The sequence below is a fragment of the Cynocephalus volans genome, chromosome X (assembly GCF_027409185.1).
Source record: "Cynocephalus volans isolate mCynVol1 chromosome X, mCynVol1.pri, whole genome shotgun sequence".
NCBI classification, from domain to species: domain Eukaryota; kingdom Metazoa; phylum Chordata; class Mammalia; order Dermoptera; family Cynocephalidae; genus Cynocephalus; species Cynocephalus volans.
In genome coordinates, this window is record NC_084478.1 from 24,714,750 (window position 1) to 24,739,689 (window position 24,940).

The 24,940-nt window shown below is 40.8% G+C and overlaps 1 protein-coding gene across 2 annotated transcripts; it reads right to left on the minus strand.

The window, feature by feature from the left end:
• Positions 1 to 66: 66 nt before the first annotated feature.
• RBBP7 (RB binding protein 7, chromatin remodeling factor) lies at positions 67 to 22,895 on the minus strand. Of its 2 annotated transcripts, none has more exons than XM_063082964.1 (12): positions 22,593 to 22,895; positions 21,422 to 21,566; positions 16,048 to 16,193; positions 12,915 to 13,088; positions 11,795 to 11,910; positions 8,041 to 8,201; positions 7,145 to 7,271; positions 6,945 to 7,022; positions 6,252 to 6,328; positions 4,093 to 4,150; positions 1,323 to 1,433; positions 67 to 522 (listed from the first exon to the last, which is right to left on the minus strand). In XM_063082964.1, exons 1-12 carry the CDS (start codon positions 22,606 to 22,608, stop codon positions 454 to 456), a joined length of 1,278 nt encoding a protein of 425 aa, XP_062939034.1. In that variant the 5' UTR covers positions 22,609 to 22,895; the 3' UTR covers positions 67 to 453. The 2 variants fall into 2 exon arrangements, with proteins under 2 accessions (XP_062939034.1, XP_062939033.1); XM_063082963.1 differs by lacking the exon at positions 22,593 to 22,895 and adding an exon at positions 22,047 to 22,209.
• Between the last annotated feature and the right edge of the window lie 2,045 nt (positions 22,896 to 24,940).

Consider the following 24,940-nt stretch of genomic DNA (forward strand, 5'->3'; position numbering starts at 1 on the left):
CATTTCAACTTAAGGGGACGTGCGTTCATACCCCCCCACCAAATTTCTAAAAGAATAAAACAAAACTTATTTTAAAACTTTATTTCTGCAAAGCCAGTCAAGAAGTGTTGGAAGGAAAAAGTTGTAAAAGTTATTCTTGCATATTTGGGAACAGCAAGCACTTAGTCTGAGAAAACGAGGACTTAAAATAGTTGAATCAAAGGCAGTACCCCTGCTACTTGTATTTTAAAACAATGGTGATGTTCTTTCTTAAGCAACATTCCTTTTTCCCCTAATAGCTACAATATGATACAGTACGCAACAGCTCGACTTGAAAGTGCTAGAATCAGAGGGTAAAGAACGCCATAAGCCAACCCACTTACATTTCCTACTATACAATGCCTTTTTGGCGCTTGATAAATCAAGCATTCATGTAGCATTACATTCAACAGAAACATTTCTCGTACTTTGAGTTTAAGATCCTTGCCCTTCCAGTTCCGATGCTGTGACATCTGACTCTTCATCATTGTAAATATTTTCAGCCTGGAGATGATAACCAAATAAATTCACAGGTAAAACTCCCCATGGTTTTTACAAGATCATCTAGAAATAGAATTTTTCTATCCAGATTTTAGGATTCACGGATCAATGTGTTTCAGTGTTAGAAATTAATTGTGAACACATTTCTGCAGTAATTTACTAGGTTCATCTTTGCATTTCCCCCCAAAGACTTCCACTAAGGAAAAGACAGGCCAGTATTCTCAAAAATTATTTGCCAGTGAGTAATTCCACATATATACCTAGTTGCCCACACACTACTTATTTCAATCACTGCTCATAAAAGGTGTTTTCCAAAAGCATTTCAAGCATCATTTAGAGGGAGTGATAGCCTTGATGTTTATGAAAGACTTGGTTAAAAACTCGGCACCTTAGAAATGTCAGGTACTTGGTGCTCATCATCTGAGAATTCGTTATCATTTGAATGCTTTGACATTTCCTTCCTGTATCCTTTGTACCTATGACAGGGCAGACACTGGCGACAGCAATGATGTGGGAACCCCAGTGGATGAAGAGTGCACCAACAATGAAAATCGGAGCAGATGCTGCATCTGCACGTTAATACAGATACGTTGGGAGAGTTCTCCTGACCCAACAGGTGCTACCGTGGACAAAGCACCAGTATTGAACTAAAGATTGTGCTGTTAAAATGGAATTGTTTACTCTCTATAAATTTCTGGTACAGTATGCACCTAAATATTTGAAATATTTCTATTACATTATATCACTAATAAATCTCTTATTTACAAGATAGTCATTCAGGAAAAATAAAAAGTTTAGCTCACCATTTGCCATATCTGCATGATATTATCCTCAGACACCGAGCAGATGACCCAAGGCTCATTGGGGTTCCAACTGAAATCTGAAATCTTGGCAGTGTGTCCTCCATGAATAAACTGTTAATAAGAATAAAAGCAGCCTTGGCTTCATATCCTCTCCTGTTAAGCCTCATACTTAAATTAATTAAAGACAGAGCATCCGTCTTTCAACTTTAGAGAGAGGATGGTACAGGTTCAGTTATCTACCCCCCCATACTTTTTATTTTGCAAATTTCCAAATTTCCAAAAAAGGTGACAATAGAACAATGAACACCTATATATAATATACCTTTTACCTAGATTGACCAAATACTGATATTTTGTTAACATATGCTTACTTTATCCATATGTGCCTATACAATGCAGTGGCTCAGCAGGGGTGTGTATGTCTTAAGTTGCACACAGGACACTTCACTCCTAAGTACTTTGGCCTGCACCCATTAAAAAAGAGGACATTTTCCTACATAACCACAATGCCATTTCCATATCGTATTAATGTTAATACAGCATTATTCGCTCATACCCAGTTAGGTGCAGTAATCCTTTTCCAGCATGCCATGTGACACTATTTCCTACACTGGGCCTACCTGAGGAGTCTCCTGGTTCTTCCTTGCCCCCTTTCACAGTCCCCCTCTCCCCCTTACTAAGAGAGGCACACCTCTCGCCCATCCTCAGTCTTTCCAAGGTATACTGCCCCAGGGTAAAAAATTTCTGGGGCACCAAAAGCACAGCTCCCCTCATAACTTAAGAGTACCCCACAAGTTAAGCCTAAGTCATGAGAACTTGGCTAAGAAATGCTCAAGGGGGCAGTCTTATTTCCTGCAAGAGATAACCTCATGGGAAGGCACCGTGCCTTATTTATCTTAGAATTAAGATTCAGAAGAAACCGTTCTTTGCAAGGATAATATTAATACATTGTTTTGAATTGGGAAGTCACACTTTCTGACAAAGTCTGATATGACAATGAGGTATCTGTCTGCCAGTTAGGTTATATTCAATGTAACTATTTTACCTTAAAATTTTATCGGTTTAAAACCGTGACATGGGGTAAACAGATTTTCAAAATACCCTTAAGTGATACACAAGTGAAAATATTATAAAACCACTGACTTAGAATACAGGAGTCATCAAAGCAAGATACTGTTATATTAAAATTATAGTTAGTATATAGTTTACTACTCTTAAATGTCCCCTGATTGTAGGCTCTTTTGCAAAAAGGGCAAAATCCAAGTGGAGTTTCTCAAGGACCATGAAGTTGTTGTAGAGCCACAATATACAAAGTAATACACTTTCCTCTCCCTGCGATATCAAAAAATAGCTGGAATCCTTGAAAATACTATGCTAAGTGAAAGAATCACTTATACAGTCACAGAAGGCTATATATTGTATGATTCCATTTATATCAAATGTCTAGAATAACCCAATCTTGCAGAGACAGAAAGCAGACTAGTGGCTGCCAAGGGCTACAGAAAGGAGAAGACTGAGAGGTGATAGCTATGGAGTTTCTTTCTGAGGGGACAAAAATGTTCTAGAACTGATTTGTGGTTATGGTTGTACAACTCTATGAATATACTAAAAAGCACTGAATTGTACACATTAAATAGGTGAATTGTATGGTATGTGAATTATATATTAATAAAGCTATTACCAAAATAAAAAAGTAAGTGAAAATCGCTGGACAAAAATAGCTGGGAGCAACACCTTTTCTAGAAAATACTTTAAAACTATGAAGCCCTGCTTCACAAAAGACTTTTCAGAATAAGTCACCCAATATAGAATATAGCATTCAGATGCTGCCATCTGGCTAGGGCAGCAGTTTATTGACAAATACTCTTCTTTAAGCAGCATGGTTCGAACACTGAACAGACCAGTATGTGTGAGTCTCATTGCACCCCTTTGCCGACTTCTGCCCAGAGTCCCTGGGACACTGTAACCAACTGGCTAAGGAGTGAAAGGGACTGGGGTGTCCGTACAAGGTGGGACTTAGTGAGCAGCTGTGTGCAAGGCTTACTCTCAAGGGCCTCCTTTACCTTTTACAACTTGTGGGTGAAGCACAAGTGTACCAAAAATTAGTGCTGGCATAACAGCTAAAATCAGACATATGTTACAGAGTGACAAATGATTATCTGCCAAATGACTGAAGGCAACAAATGCTGAATTCAGAGCAAGGACAAAGAACCATTGCTAAGCCTGGCAACGAATCATGGAAAAGTGACTTGAAGTGTATACTGAAGGACTCAGAGACAGGAAGGATGAGAACAAACAGACACTACCACATAAGCCTTCGAGGAGCTGAGGCAATGCCGAGATGATTCAAGTAGGGATGGGAAAAAGATGGTGGGCACTGCTGGCATCAACCTGAGAAGGCATTCTTTTTCTGAGCAGGGAAGTTAAATAACAGGACATTAGAAAGTGTTAAGTATTGCTGAATGAATAGCAATAATACCCTGCCCCTGCTCTCAAAATATTATATTTGAAATCAGTGAAAAATTATTATGCACTATTTTCCCATAGCTCAAACTACTCAGCGAAACTTAGTAAAAACTTATTGGGCTCCATGTACAATTTCTGATAAATGTCAGAGCCCAATAACAACAACCTCCAGGACTTCCATTTTGAAATCATCTGTAAGAGCTAGAATTTGAAGTTCTGACTCATTGTCAAGATAAATGGATCAATGACAAAGAATCCAATCTGCATATGACATTTCATCCTGTGTGAGCAAGCCAATGTGTACCAGGAGTTCTGGAGGCCCGTCTTCTGCATCTTCTGCCGATTGTTCCTCTCCAATTTTACTATTAAGAAAGAACATAATGCTTTCATTACTGACATTCTTATAGCATAAATGTACCCTAAACCAGTATTAGCTCGGAAAGCTCATCTTAAAACACATATTCACTCCCAAAACAACTTATTTCTATATTACAATCAATTAGTGTTTTTATATTTATTATTTGGTGGGAGAGTGAGATGTTTACTTTCTGAAAATGGGTTACAGCTGTTCACAACTGAAGCTGCAGAATGAGCAACTGTTAACAATAAACATTAACTCAAAATTCCTTTAATATTTTAACTGTGTTGTGTACTTCATTAAAATTAAAAGGTGAAAAGCATGTTTAAAAATCTACGTATGAACTGACGTGCAGCCCCCATACTTTACTCTTAATTCAAAGCCTTTTGCATTCTAGGAGTGAAATACAATTGCATATAAGTACTATAGATCTGACTAAAGATATGACAACAAAATAACTAACTATGGAATACATAAGCCAAAGAAAGGTTTTTAATTTTTAAGGGTTTTTTTTTCTTCTCTTAAAAACTTCAATTTATGGAATTTGCCAATAATCCTAAGAGTACCAATTCATTACTCTTAAGGTTTACATATTGGACAGGCCACTTAGCTCAGTTGGTTAGAGCGTGGTACCAATAACACCAAGGTCCAGGGTCGATCCCTGTACTGGCTGGCCACCCTTCCCCCCCAAAAGAAACAACAAAAACAAAAAACAAAAAAAGAGTTACATATTAATATCAGCCCTATCTTATATCTAATCCCAAAGACAGATTTTGCTGGTAATAAATGCTGGGGGGGAAAAAAAAAAAAAAAAGGCCAAATACACAGCCTTCGAAGTGAGACTTCTTTTTTTCTTCCCATAAACTAACCAGACAAACCAATACGTGGGACTGCCAATTATGTTTCTCTTCCCCGTCAGGAGTACAGTTGCTAACACTACTCACCATTTTAATCCTGTGTTTAACCTAATGTATTTTTAATATCAAACAAGTTATGAATAAATTGTAAGAAGAAATTATACACAATGCCCACAAATTACTGGCACCTTTAGGGGCAGTTCACTGCCAGGACATCAGACTTCCAAACCTTGTAAGTACCATTTCATACAACCACTATACAGCTTTGTTTTAGGTTTTTAGTTTTACTACTTAAAATTGTTGTCAAGTAAAATAGAAGAATACACTCAAATGTGTACTTTAAAGACTTTCTACATCTTCAAGCATCTATCATGGCAAGAGTTTATTCCATGAGAACCCCAAACATTAGATGATTTAAGTTTTACATACAAGCATTTTATTCTGTAGTGTTTCTTCCATATACTGTAATTAAGGCAACCTTGGTCTTAATATACTAAATTTAGTCTACTTCAAAGCAATACATTTAATACAAGTAGGAAATAAGTTATTTTTTGGTAATTTTATGATTTAAAATTAAGATGATGACATCTTAATGCAGAAGTATATAACTGAGCAACTTTATTAATGGCTCTAAAGGCTCAGACAAAAAAACTAAAGGAGCCTGAAATTCTTAGAGAACAGCAACTATGAAGTCAAGGAACTTTAAGAATTGGGAGAAACTCTTTATACAATGAGGCCCTCAGGGAACTTAAGCTCTCTAACAGCATGGGCTGTCCTTGTCCCCTTCACAAAGGTCTCCTCAGTGGTTACACAAATCACAGTGGGAGCTTCCATGTGTGGAATGAATCAATGAAAGCACAGAAGAGCAAACAGTACAAAAACTCTAAGAAAGAATAGTCCTGCCAGTGTACTGTGAGATCCCATGAGACATGAACAGTTAACATCTTCATCCCTCTTTATAGCAAGAATGTCTTAAATACAATAATTCGGATGCAAACACAGAAACACACAACTTCATGCCTGAATATCAATAGACAAAACTCACATCACAGAAATTTACTTTTATGGTCCATTTGCTGATTCGCTTCTATTTTGCAGAACACTCTTTAGGAAGGCCCTTAAAACGTACTTTAATATTAGGTTTACTGAAGTGAGATTAGCAAATTGCTTTTCTAAGCTTATGAATCATTGCATAATCTACCAGATTGGCATATTCATGCAGTATCGCATCACCAAATTCTGAGTTACCTTAAATCCCACACATTCAGGCGGCGATCAGTACCACTTGAAGCCAGAATAGTTTCATTATGTGGAGACCAGTGGACCTAGCAAGAGATATTTTGAAAATGTATTTAAAGAATCATCCGTTCCTAGGTTTGCGGTTGTTATTGCTATAATCTGTGATATGTTCCCATCTTGTGCTCTGTAGCTTTCTTCTCAACCTAAAGCCCTCACCCCCTTGTCCCAGCCGTTCAAGTGCTCTTAAACCACCCAGTTCCCCAGCCTAACCCCAGGAAGGCTGCACTCCCTCCCAGTGCTGAGGAACTCACCTAGGGGTCCTGATAAACTTATTCAGCCTCATAAACATCCCAGAAGCTTTTAAAATTTTCAGTGAGGTGTTCTTAACCTATGCAAATCTCTATGCTAAATCATGTATAAGACATTCTTTCACTAGTGGACCCGCCATGCTGAAGAATCCTGGGATTTCACTTTTTAAACTGATTCTGTTTTGCAAGGCGTTTTCTTCCACTTTTGAACCAATAGCCTCTCAAAAAGTTCCAAGTTATTTCCCACTAGTTTACTTATACAGTAGAAACAAGAGGGGCTTTTTAAAAAAACAACGTCCCATGCTCACCATATAAAAGAAAAAATTAAGAAACTTTTCCCCTACCAAAAAGTTACTAAAACCTGATATACAGACACCAGAAAACTGTCACGTACCTGGAAAATTTCATCTTTATGAGATTCAAAGGTATGGAGTTTTAATTTTAAGTTACGCAGATCCCATAAAGCTACAGTCTGAAGAAAAATAACCAATGAAAAGGAATTCATTTCTATGCTTTACATAAGAATTTTCAAATATGGATTAAGCACAAGATAACTGGGTTTTGTAAACACCAAATATGCAAAAACTATGAAACCTTATCTGCAGAGCCGGTTGCTAGAATGAACTCGCTGTAGGGATTGAATGAGAGGCAGTTGACCTCAGCGGTGTGTGCATCCACCAAGTGGCTCGGCTTGGAGGTTGTATTGGACCTGGTGTCCCATCTAAAACACAAAGGTACAAGGCACACAGCACCCAAGGAGGATGCTTGAGCCTCCCAAGCTTCTCACACATTCATGCACGGCCCCGTCAGCGTCATTCCACTCCGCTGCCATCTCCTGCTTCACAAAGACACCAACCACACAGTGTTGGCAATTTGGACTTCAACCACTAAATGATGCATTCTAAACCTATGAAGAACAAACTAGGGCTATTACTTCTGGTTTCTCTTTTATGAGATTCCTGCCTTAATTATCAACTATCTCAAGCAGACAAAATATAGACCATGTAGAGAATAATGTAACAATTTGATACCTACAACTAGCCTTGTCAAATTTCAGTATTTTGCCATATTTGCCTCAGATATTAGTTTATGAGATTAAAAAATATAGCTGGCTGAATGCAGCCCTGTGGTCACACCCGGATGGAATCATTCTTCTCCCTGACCTCCAACTGAAGTCACTCTGGATCCCAATTTTGATATTTGCCACTACACCAAGCATGTTCCTTCACAATTACATACCTGTTTTTCCTTCTTTTAAAAATAATAAACCGTGCTTATTCACGTAGCACAGTAACTCTTACGTAAAAAGGCCATTACAAATGTGCGGGTTATCATGTCAATTATACCTCACCTAAAGCTGTTTCTTTTTTTTTTTTTAAAGCCCACAACATAACTTTAAAAAAAGAAACCAAACCACAGTCCACTACAATCACTGGCGGTCATTCAGGTCACCCATCAAACAAGATCCTCTGCTAAACTTTCCATCTTACATCATAAGTTTCTGATCATCAGCAACAGATCCAAACAATGACTCGTGAAGCAGGTGCCAGGCCACATCCTCTACAACAGCCGAGTGGCCAGTGAAGATTGCTTTAGCATCCACAATTTTGCCTTCCTTTGGTCCTGCATTTATATCCCACAGACAGACAGTCTGAGAAGGGGGGAAAAAAACAACCAGAAGCTATAAGAGATTGAATCTAAATGCTAATATCTTATTTTAAACACTTTTGTTAAAAACAAAACTATTTAACTATACAAATGTTAGAAATAAACATGAGGGAAAGGAAATATAGACAAACAGAAGAGTGTGGTTGCAGCCTCCATGATGTGAGATTTAGGGGAGAAGGAAACTACACTGTAATGGGGGCGGTGTGTGTAGGGGGGAAACTGAGTACAGCAGCAGGCAAGGAACACTCAGGTTGGAGTTTCTACTACATACATTCAGACAGCTAAGTATCCAAAATTCATCTAACACAATAAATCACTGAGAGCCAGGCAGCTGGTATTATCTACGGAACAGAAATGCACACCCTAAAAATTCATAGTGGGTAGGGAAGACTGGAAATTAAAACTAAAATGTACCTCAAACAGCAAAAGCCTTTTGGACTAGTCTTTAATTTCACTGCAGAAACCACCACAGATATCAGGAAGTGTGACAATTGAATGACCTGGGCCAAACCCCTACTAATCAACTCTGGGCTTGCAGACAGATCCAGCTTGAAACATCAGCAGAGCCCAAGGAGAGGCTCCAAGGCCTTCTCCAGGCCTCAAAGATCACATCAGCCCACAAATCACAAGGCTTCGTGATTTGGGTCTTCTCTTGACATACGATCACAAAAAGAGTTAAGAGGAAAATTTTAAGATTTTACAAAAAAATATTGCAAAATATAGGGCGATGATTCTCATTCAAAGGTTTAAAATAAAAAGTGATTCCATTAAGGTGTATGAGCACTAATCATAATTTCACTGATATTGATATGAGCCTCATCTCTTTGTAAATCACTTTCTTACATGACGAAGTCTCCGATCAAAGTTATCTCCCAGTAATAGTTATTTTCCCAGTAACAAAACATGTTTTTACATAATACATGTGCCATTAGTCTTTGTTGTTACTTACATACTCAGACATACAATCTACATACACTAAGAGAGAGGAACGTGTAGAGCTGTTGCCATCCACCCCTGCTGCCCACCTAAGACAGACCCTAGGAAGATCAGCTTGATGCCTGGCACACGGGGAAAGCCCCTGGCAAATGTCAGCTACTATTATTACTAGTAATTCCTGGCCTGGTGTCTTCAAAAGGTACTAGTAACTAGGCTACAGAGTACAGTCCACCTTCCCTATTTGGGAAACCATCCTGCATACACTTTGAGGAAAGCTTCCCTTTAAAAACAAGGCAGGCCCTTGCTTCTCCAGTTTCCTTAGCAGTCCAGCTTCAGAAGTGTGACACACAGGCTCCACCAGCTGCACCCCACCACCTTACGGATCTGAATTGTGAACAGCAACAGGAGAATCTGTTCTGAGGGGTGGGTGGGGAGCAGTATCCACTTTCCAGGGTGGCAAGAGTGATGTCCTCACAGGCCTGATTTGGGTTGTGGATCTGGCCTCTCCTCTCTTTTTCTGAGGCAGTTTTCTAAGCCTCATTCTCTAGCCATCACAGCAATTCTCTGAGCTACCCTATCCAATGCTCTTCCAGCAGATTCCTGTTCTGTTGAAATCAGCCAGAGTCAGTTTTGGCTGCTTACAACTAAAGAACCCTGACGGAGGCAATTATCTACTTTCAACATTTCAAAGAACTTAACAGAAATTGTGATCAACAAAAATATAAAGAAGGTCTGCCACATGACAGGCCCTGTTCTAGGCACAGAGTTACACTAAAGAAGGCGGCAAGGGACCTGCTCTCACAAAGCTGACGTGAAATAATAACTGTGGCTAAGTTACATGAGCTTTCAATAGCTCCAGAAGCTTACTCTTGGTTGGAATCATACCAAATGCTTTTTGCTTATACTAAGGGATCCATGAGAGAAGACATGGGGCTGCTAGTGATGCGAATGGTACAATCATTGATCTACAATAAATCAACAAGATCACTTTGCATTTGTGCGGTACTTTTGTTAAAAAAATACTTTATATTAAGGGTACCAAGGAGATTCAATAGGGAAAGATTAGTCTTCTCAACAAATGGTGCTGGGAAAACTGGATATTCATGTGCAAAAAAATGAAGTTGGATCCTTCCCCACACAATAAACAAAAATTAACTCAAAATGGATCAGACCAAAATGTGAGAGCTGAAACTATAAAACTGTTAGAAGAACAGTTGGTTAGAGCAGGGTGTTATAGCACCAAGGTCAAGGGTTCAGATCCCTATACCAGCCAGCTGCCAAAATTCTTAAAAGAATATAGGTGTCAAGCTTTGTGATGCTGGATTATTATGCAATGGTTTCTTAGACGCAATACCAAAAGCACAAGTGACAAAAAAGATTCATAAACTGGACATCAAAATTAAGAACTTTTGTGCTTCAAAGGACATTATCAAGAAAGTGCAAAGACAACTCACAGAATGGAAGAAAATTTTTTGAAAATCATGTATCTGATGAGGGACTTTTATCCAGAATACATAAAGAAGTTTTACAATTCAACAATGAAAAGACAACAAGACTTAAAAAAGGACAAAGGATTTGAAAACATATTTCTCCAAAGGAAATCTACAAATGGCCAATAAGCACAAGAAAAGATGCTTGACATCATTAGTCATCAGGTAAATGCAAATCAAAACCCTTACGAAATACCACTTCACACCCACTACAATGGCTACAATCAAAAAGACAATTAGTGTTGATGAAGATGTAGAGAAATCGGGACATTCATAACATTGCTGGTGGAAATGTAAAATAAGCAGCCACTTTGGAAAAGTTGGGCAGTTCTTCAAAAAGTTTACATAGTGTTACCATATGACCCAGCAATTCCACTCCTGTACCTAAGAGAAATGAAAACATACACCCACACAAAAACCTGTACACAAATGTTCATAACAACATCATTCAAAATAGCCAAAAAGTGGAAAGAATCCAAATATCCATCAACTGACAAACGGATAAGCAAATTCATACAATGGAATATTATTTAGCCATAAAAAGAAATGAAGTATGATAATGTTAACTAAAAACATTATGCTAAGTGCAAGAAGCCAGAGAGAAAAGGCCACATTTTATATGATTCAATTTATATGAAATGTCAAGAATAGACAACTCTATAGAGACAAAATAAATTAGTGGTTACTAGGAGCTGTGGGAAATGGGTGTGGGGAGTGACTGCTTAATGGGTATGGAATTTCTTTTTGGGACATTTGATAAAAATATTCTACAATTAGTGGTAATGATTGCATAACTTTGTGAATATACTAAAACCCAATGAATTGTACACTCAAAATAATAAACTAAAAATTACTATTAATCAGGCCCACAAACACTGTGTAGTTTCCATTAATAAGGGCCTGGAGGTCCTATTTTGCCCACCCTCCCTTCATTCTAAGGCTGCTTCAAAAGAGCTTTATGGAATCCTAAGACTCTAACAAAGCAGTCTGAAAACCATCACTCTAACTCCTGGGAAAACTTATCACAATAGTCATTGGTAGTCTCTTAGAAACCCTTGCATCTACATAGTGCTCCTTCAGTGAAAAGCTATCTGTAATGTTTTCTTTAACTCTCAGTATCTGAGCAGATTAGGAAAAATATGTTTCTCACATGATCGTCGGATGCACTTAGGAGATGTCCGCTCAAATTAGAATTCCAGGAAAGACCATAGCCTTCCTTTTGGTGACCTCTTAGCCTAAGATCAGGATTACATTCTCCACTTGGGTCTAAGAAAAAAAGAAATAGATTAACTACTCAGGTATTATCTGTTTATCAGAACTGGTGAGAGCAAATTCTCACTACTTCACTGAGTGAGCCATAATAGCAACTGCACATGAACAAGGACTTGGTCTGACCCACAGCCACATTGAAAACCTGTTCTTTCTGCTTCATTTTAAATACTCAATGCAAACTAAATCTCATGACCATTAAATGACTGTTTTCTTTGAAAAACCTAATACTATTTCCAACATAAAAATACTGAAAATTACAGCTGTCCTACAAATTTGTATAGTAGCAACCCCACCCGTCAATTTTTAGAAATATTTCTAGCATAACAGGTCTGGTTGCTTAGTCCTTGCATGTCTCTAGCCTGCAACCAGGAATGACCCTTGGCCAACCCCTGGGAATGTGACCCTCATAAAGTTCTTTATGTCACTGACTGATGAAGTTATATACGCCCAGAGCAGTGGGGCATGCTTTAGTGACTTGTCAAGACTTGTAGGATGGTTTAGCAAGACTCATAATATGTTTGGCTTCACTGGTGGGGTCCTGAGTTTTCATTACCATGGCTGGTCACAAAGCACAATGTGCCCATGTGACCAGACCTCCATAAAAACTCCAGACCCTGAGACTCAAATGGGTTTCCCTGGGCAGAGACATTTAGCACATGTTCCTGTGGTTTGCTGCTAGAGAGAAAGCATATCCTGTGAGGCCCCAGTGGAGAAGAACTCAGAAGCCTGTGGCTGACCTCTCTGGACTCCACCTGATGTATATCTTTTTCCTCCTGCTTTTGCTCTGGATCCTTTGCTGTAATAAACCTTAGCTGTGAGTATAAGCTGCTGTTATGTCCGTCTGGCAAATTACTGAACTTGAGGGTGGTTATGGGACCTCCAGAACAATTTTTAAACTTTTAAAAATTATAGTATACTACTTTGAATGATCTTAAAAACATTACCATTTTGAATCAAGAAAAATGGTCAAGTAATGGCCTGACTTTATTATTACGTACCTGGTTTAGCAGGGTGTTTTGTATAGTCAAAAACCAACACATCAGAAGATGGTGTTTTTGTAGCAATGATGTGAGGATTCTGCGGCATGTAACGAGCACGGTTTACTTCTCCTTCGTGATTAATTTTAATTTCACATTCAATTTTTCCTGTTACAGAACCAAAGCCACCAAATTCTAATGTGAGGAGAAAGAAATAAACAAACATGTACACTTAGGATTAAAATTTACAAGTTGCTTAGTTTAATCAACACAATAGATTTTAACCTGACAGTTACAACACAAATTGAGAAAGAGAAAGAACCCAAAAACATGGATATACCTGCCACTTGGAATTTATCCTAACAGCACATTTATTTGCACTGGAAAATATTGATAGCTACCCTAATGCAAGTTAATTCAATTCTACCTAGGATTTAAAACAATTAAAAACTGGCCTTTTTCAGTTGTGAAGAAGATATAGTTATGAACTAAAAATTCAAATGAAACAGACCAACAGCTTTTTAGTTCAAAATACAATTCATTTGTAAGTGCTGTACTGAATTAGCTTCTTATTTTAGATTTCATCAAAACAGGAAAAGTTTTACCCTAAGGAGTATGAATACTCCTTGAGTCTAAAGTCAGAAACACAAAGAAATTTTTTTAAAAAGAAAAAAATAAAATAAAAGAATAAAGTCAGAAACATTCTCAAATCAGAAACCTATGCTAACTAACTCCCACTTGTCTCTAAGACACAGATACACGTTGGTCCCGCCAGCATAGTTTGACTGAACTGCTAGTACAGTGCCAAGGTTAAAACAAGGGAGCTAATCTCTCCATCTGGTGCATGAATAAGACTGTAGTGTTAAAAAGTCATGGTAATGTAACAAAGCCACATTAAAGTATGATAACTTCTGAGAAGCAGCAAGATGTTAGCAGAAAGAATACAAATAGAGAACATCTAAGCTGATATAGCAAACAAGAACATTTTCTTTTTGTGCTCACAGATAAAAACTTGTTAAAAAGTTAGGAGGCTTCACATTATAACTGTGTTATTTCTTTGTGACTTATATGGCCTCTTTTTTGCATATTCTTTTTTCACTCACCCTGTGTCTCAGGCCAGGGACCACTAACTCAAATGTCTAATGGAGCCAGGCAGGTAAGAAGTAAAATAGATTGGGGCCTGGAGAAACACACCGAAAGGAGTAAACCATTTCTCAGTTCCAGCCAGCTCTTGTTATGTAGGAATGCTAGTGAACATTGGTTCCCATGTCCCAATATTAGCACCTAGCCATTCTTTGCAGCAAACACAGCTTACGACTTCAGTGTGGCTGAAAACCATATCCCATTCCATACAACTCCTCCAAAGCACCTTCACCCATTACTCTCACACGACCATATACAAAAGCACCCATTTCCCTCTCAGCACTTCCCCCCTTCCACATGTCAATGGAAAAAGTGTGCCTCAGCCTTCCCAAGACCATCCTTCCTGATCCTATCACCTCCTGCCTCCTGAGACTCTGCTCCAAACTTGCCCCATCTTTGACTTTCAACATCCCATCCCTGCGGACTCCAGTGGTTCCAACTCTTCTGATACAAAGATACTCAAGTTTCCCAATTCCTTCAGTTAAACAACCAGAACAGCTCTCCTGCTAAAAAAATTGGGCTTCCAGGTATGATTTACTTCAAACACAGAGCTTTGTTTTCTCAAACTTGAAAGAAAAAGTTTTAAAAAGTCACTGTCTTAATCATCATAATATCCACTAAAAAAATACCATAACTGAAAATAAAAAAGGTATTAACTGTGAACTATTCAGTCACTCATTAGAATGTAATACACTGGGTATAAAACTTAAAAATTTAATATACCCATATATTATGCACAGAGACTAACTTAAACTGAAAGCCCAATAAGTATGTATTTCATGCCATTAAAAATTTCTGATAATAACAATATTTACAGATAATGCATAAGGCTGTAAGAGAATGAACTGTAAATTGTGGGAGAGGTAAACTGGGAGAATAGCTTCATATTATTTTGACAATGAATACACCATACAAACCCAGCAATTTCACTAGATAATGTAATATTTTATTTCCAATTAAAAAAATACCTAAAGTAAATATTGGAAAATGTTACAATCATTAAACCATTTAGAGCTGTGAATAAAGAGTTAACCCAGCAGCTGTGATTGCTTAGCCCTCAAGCATCTCTGAGTGACACTGGGACCATTATTGGCCCTTGGCCAACTCCTGGGAACACGGACCTCACAATGTTCTCTATGTCACTGACAGGTTGATGATTTTGTGGTGTACATCTGGAGCAATGGACCATGCTGTACCAGTTTGTCAGGGTTGCTTTGCACAAATATCAAGACTGATGATATGCATCTGCTTTTATTATTGGGGTCCTGAGTTTCAGTTCTCATGGCTGATTGCCAGCAAGATGCGCCTATGCAACCAGCCCCCACTCTACTCCCCATAGAACACCCCAGACCCCAAGACCAAAATAGGCTTCCCTGGGATAGAAATTCCACACATGTCCCTGTAGTTTGCTGCCAGGGAGAAAGCACATCTTGTGTGGCCTTGGACAAGACTTGTGCCAGACCTCCTTGAACTTGCCCATGCATATCTTTTTCCTGCTGCTTTTGTTCTGTATTCTTTATTGTGACAAACTTTAGCCACAGTATAATTTACTTTTGTGAGTTCTTCTAGAAAAATCACTGAACCTGGGGTGATCGTGAGAATACCAAAACAGGGAGTGTGTTTCTGACAATGAAGAAAAGAAAAGTCAACAGCTTCTTAAATTAATTCTACCACTACTGTCCCTCTCCCCAACAAAAACCCCACTATTAACTGTTTGGTATATATGCCTTCTGATTTTTTCCTAAACATACACCAACACATATTATTACTTTTACCAAAATGGAGCATAATAATTACACATACCAGTCATTCGCTTAATTTATCTTGGACACCTTTCCATACCAGAACATATAGATTTTTCTTACTGTTATTGTTGAGTAGTATATCAAACTAGAAGTCCTAGAAGTTAAACAGCTGGGCCAAAAGCTAATAGTATAAAGTTTTAATAGCATATGCTTTGAAAGAGGCATACTCCCTTTAACATCAATATTGGAATATATGGTATACCTACCACCCTTGTCACTGTCACAATGGGAAGCATCAAACTGTGCATCATCATTGGGAATATGTACGCGAGCAACCACCAGATGATTCTGCTCATCAGATGTATGAGTTCCCAGCACTAGCCAATGAAGGGCATAATCCTTTCCTTCCGGTCTGTTTAAGAAAGAAGAGAAGTCACACTAATCCTACAAGAAATCTTCAGTTGCTAACAAATTCAGTCTAGTACCCTTACAATACATTAAAATTCATTTAGCAAATATTTACTGAGCATCAACTACATACCCGCTCCCCATCTAGTTACCAACTTTATAATCCCACATGCAAACGTGAGAAAACAGTCTAAGAACAATATGCAGAGGGCTGGCTTCTTTCCTAAAGAGCCATCCTCCTTTGCCTCAATTACCGATGCAAACACTACCTTTTCCAGAGCAGCACTCTGAGGAGGTAGGTCCAACTCTACCAACACTGACAAACATCTCCACAGAAATCCATCACTGATCCCCATACCCATAAATCATGAATTCCCACCTAAAAAGTATCTTCTGCCCATAGTCCAATTTTAATATACTAGATGTTTCTGTTTTCCCACTAAGAGGCAACAAGGTAGAATAGAAAGAATAAAGTGTTGAGTCAGAAAAACTGGGTTTAAATCCTGGCTCAAACTAAAATTAGCTATATGCATTGCTGAAATCACAACCTCCCTGAGGCCTCAGTTTCTTCACCCAAACAAGTTATAAGTGCAAATGGTATGATGTGAAACCCCTTATTTATGTTAATGATGCCTAAAGTTTATGAAATGGGCATTCTCAATTTTACCAAGGGGTCTTTGTTACCGTATTCTGTAGAAACTCACCTTGAGGCTGAAGAACTTTTCAATGCCTTATGGCACCTTGGTCCAACCAGTGATTTCTGTATTGGTATCAACAATGCTTTCCCATTTGTATTATCTAGAACAGCAATTTTCAACTGTGCTTCATGGTCCCACCTCAGTGAGGAGGACTAAGTAGGGCTCTAGGCCCCAATACCAGACAAATTAGGTTATTTATCTGTTTCTAAATTTCAATTGTACCAAAGATTCAGTGGTTTTAGAAAAAGGTTGAAAGTTACTTCTAGTCATGTAATTTACTAATAACAAGAAATACGAGACAAAATTTTACCAAGATTTGGCTTACAGTAAAAAAGAACACACACATACAACTCCAGGAACAGAATAAGTCAGCCATGGCTAAACAATAGCAACTTGTCTGAAAAAAGGCATGGGTCTTAGATGATGCAGGCACAGTGGGCTAAGAGTATGATGTGGCTATCCAAAAAGATAATTAATTCCATCTTTGATGGACTTTATATTGGGGGAGGGGAACAATGCGCATGAGCATGTGCCCACTTATTTTCAACTGGAAAAACCACATTTTAAAAATTAGGCTCCAAGGAATGTACTTTAGGAGGACTTGGACAAGATGAAACCTTCACAAGGAATACTGGCTTAAAATAACATGGAACTTAAACATATAAGAAACATTTGAAAAGAAATAGGAGTGCTAGAGAGAAAGGAGGCACCACAGAGCAATGTTAGGGCTGACAAAAAAGGAAGAAAGTGGCTTGTTTTTTGTGGGCTTAAGCGGGAACAAAAGACCAACAAGTTACAGGTAGACAGGTCAGTTTATCATAGGACCCTTCTAAGGAGTACTGTTCCAAGATGGACTGGAGGATATTAAAAATTCCTCTCGACTCAAATTCAATTATTACAGTTTTGCCTGACTTGATCATCAATAAGAATTTTTCTTTTTACTACAAGTCATTTCACCTCCATCATTAAAACACAGCCCACTTTCATGAACTAATCAATATGACACTATTTTCCTCAAATACTGGATGCACCTAAAGGCTGGAGAAGCACTAATGGTAAAAGGGCCTAATCCATTTTCAGTATCAGAATCCTTTGACCCAGTCACTCCACTGCTAGGAAATTTAGCCAATCACAAAAATGTGGCCTATTACAAGATTATTCTCAGCAGCACTGTTTGTAGCAGCAAAAGGCTGAAAACAACCTAAATATCCATCAGTAAGAAACTGGTGATATAAATCATATAGTACAGTAGTCCCCCCCCCATCCATGGTTTTGCTTTCCACGGTTTCAGTTACCTACAGTCAACCGTGGTCCAAAAATATAGTATTCTGAGAGTGAGTGTGAGAGAGAGAGATCACATTCACATAACCTTTATCGCAGTATACTGTTATAGTTATTCTATTACTATTGCTGATAATCTCTTACTATGCCTAATTTACAAATTAAACTTTATCACAGGTTTGTATGTATAGGAAAACACATATCATATACAGAATTTGGTACTATCCAGTTTCAGGCATCCACTGGGTGTCTTGGAAAACATCCCCTGTGGATAAGGCAGGGGACTACCGTATATCCATAAATAGAGTTCTATGGCGCCCTTAAAAAGAACTAGTATATCTAAGTATGCTGATAGGAAAAAGTCTCCAACATATACTATTACTAAAGAAGTGTGGGCTGTCCGGTTAGTTCAGTTGGTTAGAGCATGGTGTTGATAACACCTAGGTCAAGGGTTTGTATCCCTGAACCAGCCAGCCACCAAAAAAAACAAGTCAAGTGAACAATTCACTACACCCCCCCCCCCCCAAAGATGTATGTATACAGTTCTATATGCTGGCAGAATGGGTAAGAAATTGAAAACAATGACTTCCTCTGCTCTGGGGAAGGCAACTAGGAGAGTAAGGGATCAGAAAGGGGGAGTTATTTTTCACTCTGTACTGTTTTCATACTGTCCGAATTTGAAACATTACAAAGCTTTTTGAGAATAAGTTAGTCTCGCTATATTTAAGAAATTATTTAACAAGAGACGAAATAACTAACAGTTTTTATTTATTTATTTATTTATTTTTGTGGCTGGCATGGGGATCCAAACCTGTGACCCTGGAGTTATAAGACTGTGCTCTAACCAACTGAGCTAACTAGCCAGCCCTCTACTACTGGTTTTTAAAAACAATTTCTTAGAGACACCTAAATAAAAACTTTTAAAAGCCAAATCAATTATTTGGATAATAACCTAACTTGATTTAAAAACAGCTCAGAAAGTCCAAGTAATCATTAGGAAACATATTGTATGTAGGCAGAAGAAGGCCATATGAGGTGAAGTAGAGTCTAGTTCCTCAAGGAGCCAGGCAGTGAGAATAGCAAACATTTCTGCTATTCTCTATGGTGATAAAACACAATCACAGTCCCTTCATACCCCACAGGGAACCCTGCAAAGCACCACACAGCAATCCTCAACATCCAAGAATGCAGGCTGCTTGGCATTTTCTTGCATTCTCCAAGCCACTGCACGTCCCACAATCTAATCCCACAACTTCTTTGTATACAAAGAACACCATGATATATAATTTTGTTAAAGCATTTTCTGTTAAGTTCCTGAGTGTTAATACAAAAGCAACCCGTCAAGGCTGAGAGGAACATATAGACCTTTAAAACCCTTAAGCAAAACACATTACGGGTTTAAAAAAAAAAAAAAAAAAAAAAACTTGAGTAAGTAGCTTTCATTGAAATCCACATAAAGAAAGAGTTACTTCAACTCTAACAAATTATTTCTGAACAGGAAGGGGTAGAAGAATCAGCAGTCACCACTTACTGTTGTACTTATGCTGCGCCAGGCACTTTAACACGCATGATTTTATTTAATTCCCTTAAGTGTAGGCAGTCAGTATTACCAACACCTCCATTTACAGATCAGACAACTCCAGATAGAAACTGAACAACCTGCCCTAGTTCACAAAGCTAATAAGAAGCACGGGCAGGATTCTAACCCAGGTCTCTAACCTTAAAGCCCCTGCTTTTTTTCCCACTATGTTAGGGTAGGTCTAAAAATATACACACATGTACATAAAAGTAAATTGTTAATAAATTTTAAATCTGTTTAACAGGAAGATAAAGAGAGGCAAATGCACACAATGTCCCAAGCCTAAACCTGAGTACCTCTGACTATATGATGCTCAATCTATTTTTAAATCCATTCAAAGATAGTTGTAAATGTGACGCTTAGAAGTCTCCATTACTTAGTTCTTTGCTACTCTTCCAACATCTGTACACTTATATTTAGATTTTTCGGAACCCTAACTGAAGCCCCTATCTGTATGGAAGTCAATGCTGGAATTCTGGCCACTAGAAGAGTAACTTTATATAAAATCAGATTACTCTTATTTTTATAACTTGTAGCAAAATCTCCTTTCTAGAGTTTGAGTTAATCCTCATTAAATTATATGCTCACAATCACCAAATTTAATACGCTTTTATTTATTTACTTTTTTAAAAAGATGGCCGGTAAGGGGATCTTAACCCTTGACTTGGTGTTGTCAGCACCACACTCTCCCAAGTGAGCTAACCGGCCATCCCTATATAGGGATTCGAACCCGTGGCCTTGGTGTTATGAGCACCACACTCTCCCAAGTGAGCCACGGGCCGGCCCTTAATACGCTTTTAAAGTACGTGGCCAGGTTCCTACCAAAAAATGTGCAAGAGTATGAGAAAGGTAGTCTGCTGCAGGGGTTGCCTCAACTCTGGAGCCAACCAGTCTGGGTTTGCAGGCAGAGCTACCACTTACCTGTGTGATCTTGGGCATGGTACTTAACCTCTCAGCCCCAGTTGCCCGTTGGTAAATCAAGGATGATAAAAATAAAAAGTACCTACATCATACTACTACTATGAGGATTACACCAAATAACAGGACGTAAAACTCTTCAGATGTGCCAGGCCCTGTTCCAAGTGTTCAATAAATATGAGCAATTACTACCAGAAAAATTTTAGAACTAGCCGAAAAGAACTCTTATGAAGACTAACAGCAATCTCAAAGTGTATCCCACAGTATAAGCCAATAACACCTTTTCTTTTGTCAATTGTTGCCAAATACTTTTTCCGTTTGCCAATTAAAACGTATTCATCTTGGGTGCTAGTTAAATGTATGGTTCACTTTGTAAAAATTCATCAAGCCCTATGCTTACAATGTGTGCACTTTTCTGTATGTATTCTGTTTTTCAACAAGGTTTGAAAAAATGCATTAGTCTGGGACCCAGGGAGATGCTGCTTTACATTTAAGCCCCCAAAATGCCAAATATATTCAGTGTTTCCTACAAACATCATTAATCTCACAACAGGTTCTTTCCTCCCTTTTAACACCACACTTACAGGCCAGAAATCATCCCATAAATCACTTAAGTTTTGAAAACAAAAACCACCTGCCACATCTTCCAAGGGCTAACTGATCACATGCTTATGCTCCATGTATTAAACGCCCAAACTAGAAAATTCAGAACGACAGTTAAATTAATGCAAAATAAAAGGTGCCAGAAACCCTTACTTAGTCACTTCAGGAAGCCACTGAACAGTAAGACTGGGCCACTGAAGAGCATGGGTCATAACCAGGTCATACAGAAACGGTGTATTCTTCTTCCAGATTTTATATTCTTCATTGATGACACGCTCCTCCACAGTATCTTCAAACACTGAAATGTGGAGAAAGCCCACAAGATTAAGCGGCTGAGAGGGATCAAAGTCAGAATCTATACACAGACACTGGAGGTCACCTCGAGATGGCCACACCTCATCTACTCTTTTCTTTTACCTCTAATTTGTTTTTTGTTTTGTTTTGTTTTGTTTTTTAAAGATGACCAGTAAGGGGATCTTAACCCTTGATTTGGTGTCAGCACCACGCTCACCCAATGAGCTAACCGGCCATCCCTAAATGGGATCCGAACCCGTGGCCTTGGTGTTATCAGCACCACACTCTCCCGAGTGAGCCACGGGCCGGCCCTTTACCTCTAATTTGGACACGAACAACTAACTGTTTTTCCAGAACGTGGAGAGAATATTAACACCAGGAAGCTTATTTTTTCCACTTTGAGATCAATACCTCCTGCGTACACCGAATTGAGTAATAATCACACGGACATCGAAATTGTTTGGCCTACTACGGCTGTTCGCACCTGTTCTAAGATGACGACCTGGACGTAGAGGGGCTCCACGACCCACTCGGGGAGACAAATCCACGTGTGGAAGAAACCCGCAGGCCCGCCCGCTCCATCCCACGCCAGGAGAGGCCCCGGCTCTCACGCCGCCCGCGTCGGCAGCCATAGGCCCGTGGGCTCCAGAACCCCCCCCCGGACAAGGGCCGCGACCCTGAAACGATCGACGCGCGCGCGTGGAAAGAGCCGCCGCGCTCGATTCTCCGGGCGGCGGCGGCGGCAGCCTCCGCCCCGGGGCCGAGGGCGCCGGAGGGAGCGCACCAGCGAAGAGGGGGAGGGGGGAGGGGGCCCAGCCCTCGGCCCCGCGCCCAGCTCCGGAAGTGCTCGGAGCCCTCCGCGCGACGGCCCTGTCCCGCGCAGGCCCCAGGAGGCGCGCGCCCAGCCTCGCTCCCGGCCCCGCCCCCCACTCCTCACGCCAATTCGCGCCTTTCGCCGGCGCGTGCCGGGGCCTCGCGCGCCCGCCGCCCCCCGCGGCCTCGGCGCGCGCCGCCCCGCAGGGCCTCTTACTCTCTTTACTCGCCATCTTGCGTCGGGTCGTTCGCCCCTCGCCGCCGCCTCGGACTCCCTTCACTAGCCAAGAGCAGCCCAATCGCTGGCGCTCCTGCCTTTCCCAGGCGCGTCACACGCTCCCAGCTCCTGAAGCCTGAGCACCGTCTTGCTGCCTAGGTGCTCCCCAGACGCCGCGTCTTTCTTTCTCTGCCTCCTCCCCGCTGGCGGGTACTGAGGGCTGAGGCGCTCTTCTCTCTCTCTCCAAACTTGGAACGAGACTTTTCAACCCGCGCCTCCCAGCCCGCCCAGGCAGCTGAGCGCAGGCGCAACCGCCCTGGGAAAAGTGAGAGGCGCTGGAGAGGCGGGCCTGGGAGCCAACGGCTCCGCCGCTTCCACCAATGACGTGCGGCGGGCGGGTTTCACTCGGCGTTCAGGGGCGGGCTTCTGGTGGTGGGCGGGGCGCTCCGCGGCAGGAAGTTGGTGAGGCGCAGGCGCGAGGACTCGCCCGGCGCTCCCAGGGCCGGCCGCGGGGGTGGGTGGGGGCGGGGCGGGTGGGGGTGCAGCGTGAGGGCTGCACAGGGGTCGCGAGCTTGGGGCGGCGAGCCGTGGGGCCCGCGGGGCGTGGTTGCTTGAAGCGGTAGCGGCGGTGGGGGTGGGAGCAGGGCAGGGAGGCTGCTGCTGCTTAGCCAAGCAAAAATCTCAGAGCGAGAGAAGAAAATGGTTCCTAATCTCGAGAGATTACTGTGCCCTCAAAGTCTCCCCAAAATCACAGACATGCAGTCCTCTACACTCCTGAAATGTTCTCCTCAAGCCGACTGGCCTTTCCTGGGGCCTGGTCGGGCCGAGGCAGGGCTTGTCAGAGGCGAGGGTTCTTCTGGACAGGCCGCGGACTTCTGCCTGCAGAGACCGCCGGGCCGCCCTGTTAGGCTAAACGTGCGGCCTGCGGTGGCACACAGGCCGCCAGGCCGCCAACTGGCCGAAGCCGATTTGAAATAAATTTTTGTTTGTTCTCGTTTGGGTCCTTAATATGGTTTGCGGCCTTTTCGTGCTGCAGGGGATTTTGCTCTTGCACTGGCGTTCCTATCTCGGTCCCAGCCCCCTGCTGAGTTATTCTTGTCACTGTGGGGGGTCCCAGGGCGACCCTACCCCAAGCTGACAAAGCTGGAGGGAGCTGGGCTGGGCTGACCAGGGCCGGGGAACTTCGTAGCTCTAGCGGAGTGTGTGGGGATGAGGAGCAAGCGGGCTGCAAGGCCAAAGGGGGAATGGAGAGAAAATAAGGGCCAGGAGCCGAGGGGACAGGGCAGGGGGAGGCGGCCGAAGTGGCTACGTGCAGACTCGAGAGAGGCTCCCTTTGCAAAAGCACCCCCGGAACATTTGCTGCCTTGATGCCTTGCCAAGTGCCTTCATGCTCAAATGCAATCGTGCGGATGCCGCTGTGATGCCCACTCTTCTGATCGGGAAACAAAACCAGACGTTACTCTGGTCAGTGGCAGAACCAGTCATATTCCCTTATATAGAAATTTACTGTCTTGTGTTTCTGGTTTCCTATACGGTACAATTCATTATTATAACTCCCTCCCTCCATGTCAGATCCAGGAATCTTGTTAGTGAGGGGGTGCCTGGAGAGGGACGAGGGTTGGAAGGGTGTTTAAGCAGTAGAGCCCTCATATTCTAGTACGCTTGTTGGCAAGCTTTTTCTAAAAGGGGTCAGATAGTAAATATTTTAGTCTTTGGGGGCAACTACTCGACTCTGCCGTGTTGTAGCGCCATGGACAACGTGGATAGACCTGGCTGTGTTCCAGCAAAACTATACACACCGAAATTTGAGTTTAAGATAGTTTTCACGGGTCACAAAATATCCTTTTGATTTTTTTCAACCACTTGAAAATGGAAAAACCGTTTTCAAAAACACGTGGTGGGTTAGATTTAGTCGGAGGACTGTAGTTTGCCCACCTTGTTCTCAATAATCGTGTCCTACAGCTCTGCTTCAAATGGGAACCTCATGTGCACAGCAAGAGAAGGTTTGGGAGATGATTTCCTATCTCTTTTTAATATAATTTACTCATTTCTGATAGTTAGGCATGATTTCCAAAACCTATTAAATGTTTAAAGGACCGAGAGAAAAATCTAAGACAATATGGCTTTAAAATCTTTATACTGTCGACCTCACTGAGGGTCAGAGAAGGAAGTATGGAGCAGATATTTGGGGCGTTTCTAAGAATATTCACCCACTGTCATACACTTAATCTGAAAGTATCATATACGGCATACTTCGTTAGTTTTGGATTTTTTTTTTTTTTAATTTTTTAAAGATGACCGGTAAGGGGATCTTAACCTTTGACTTGGTGTTGTCAGCACCACGCTCA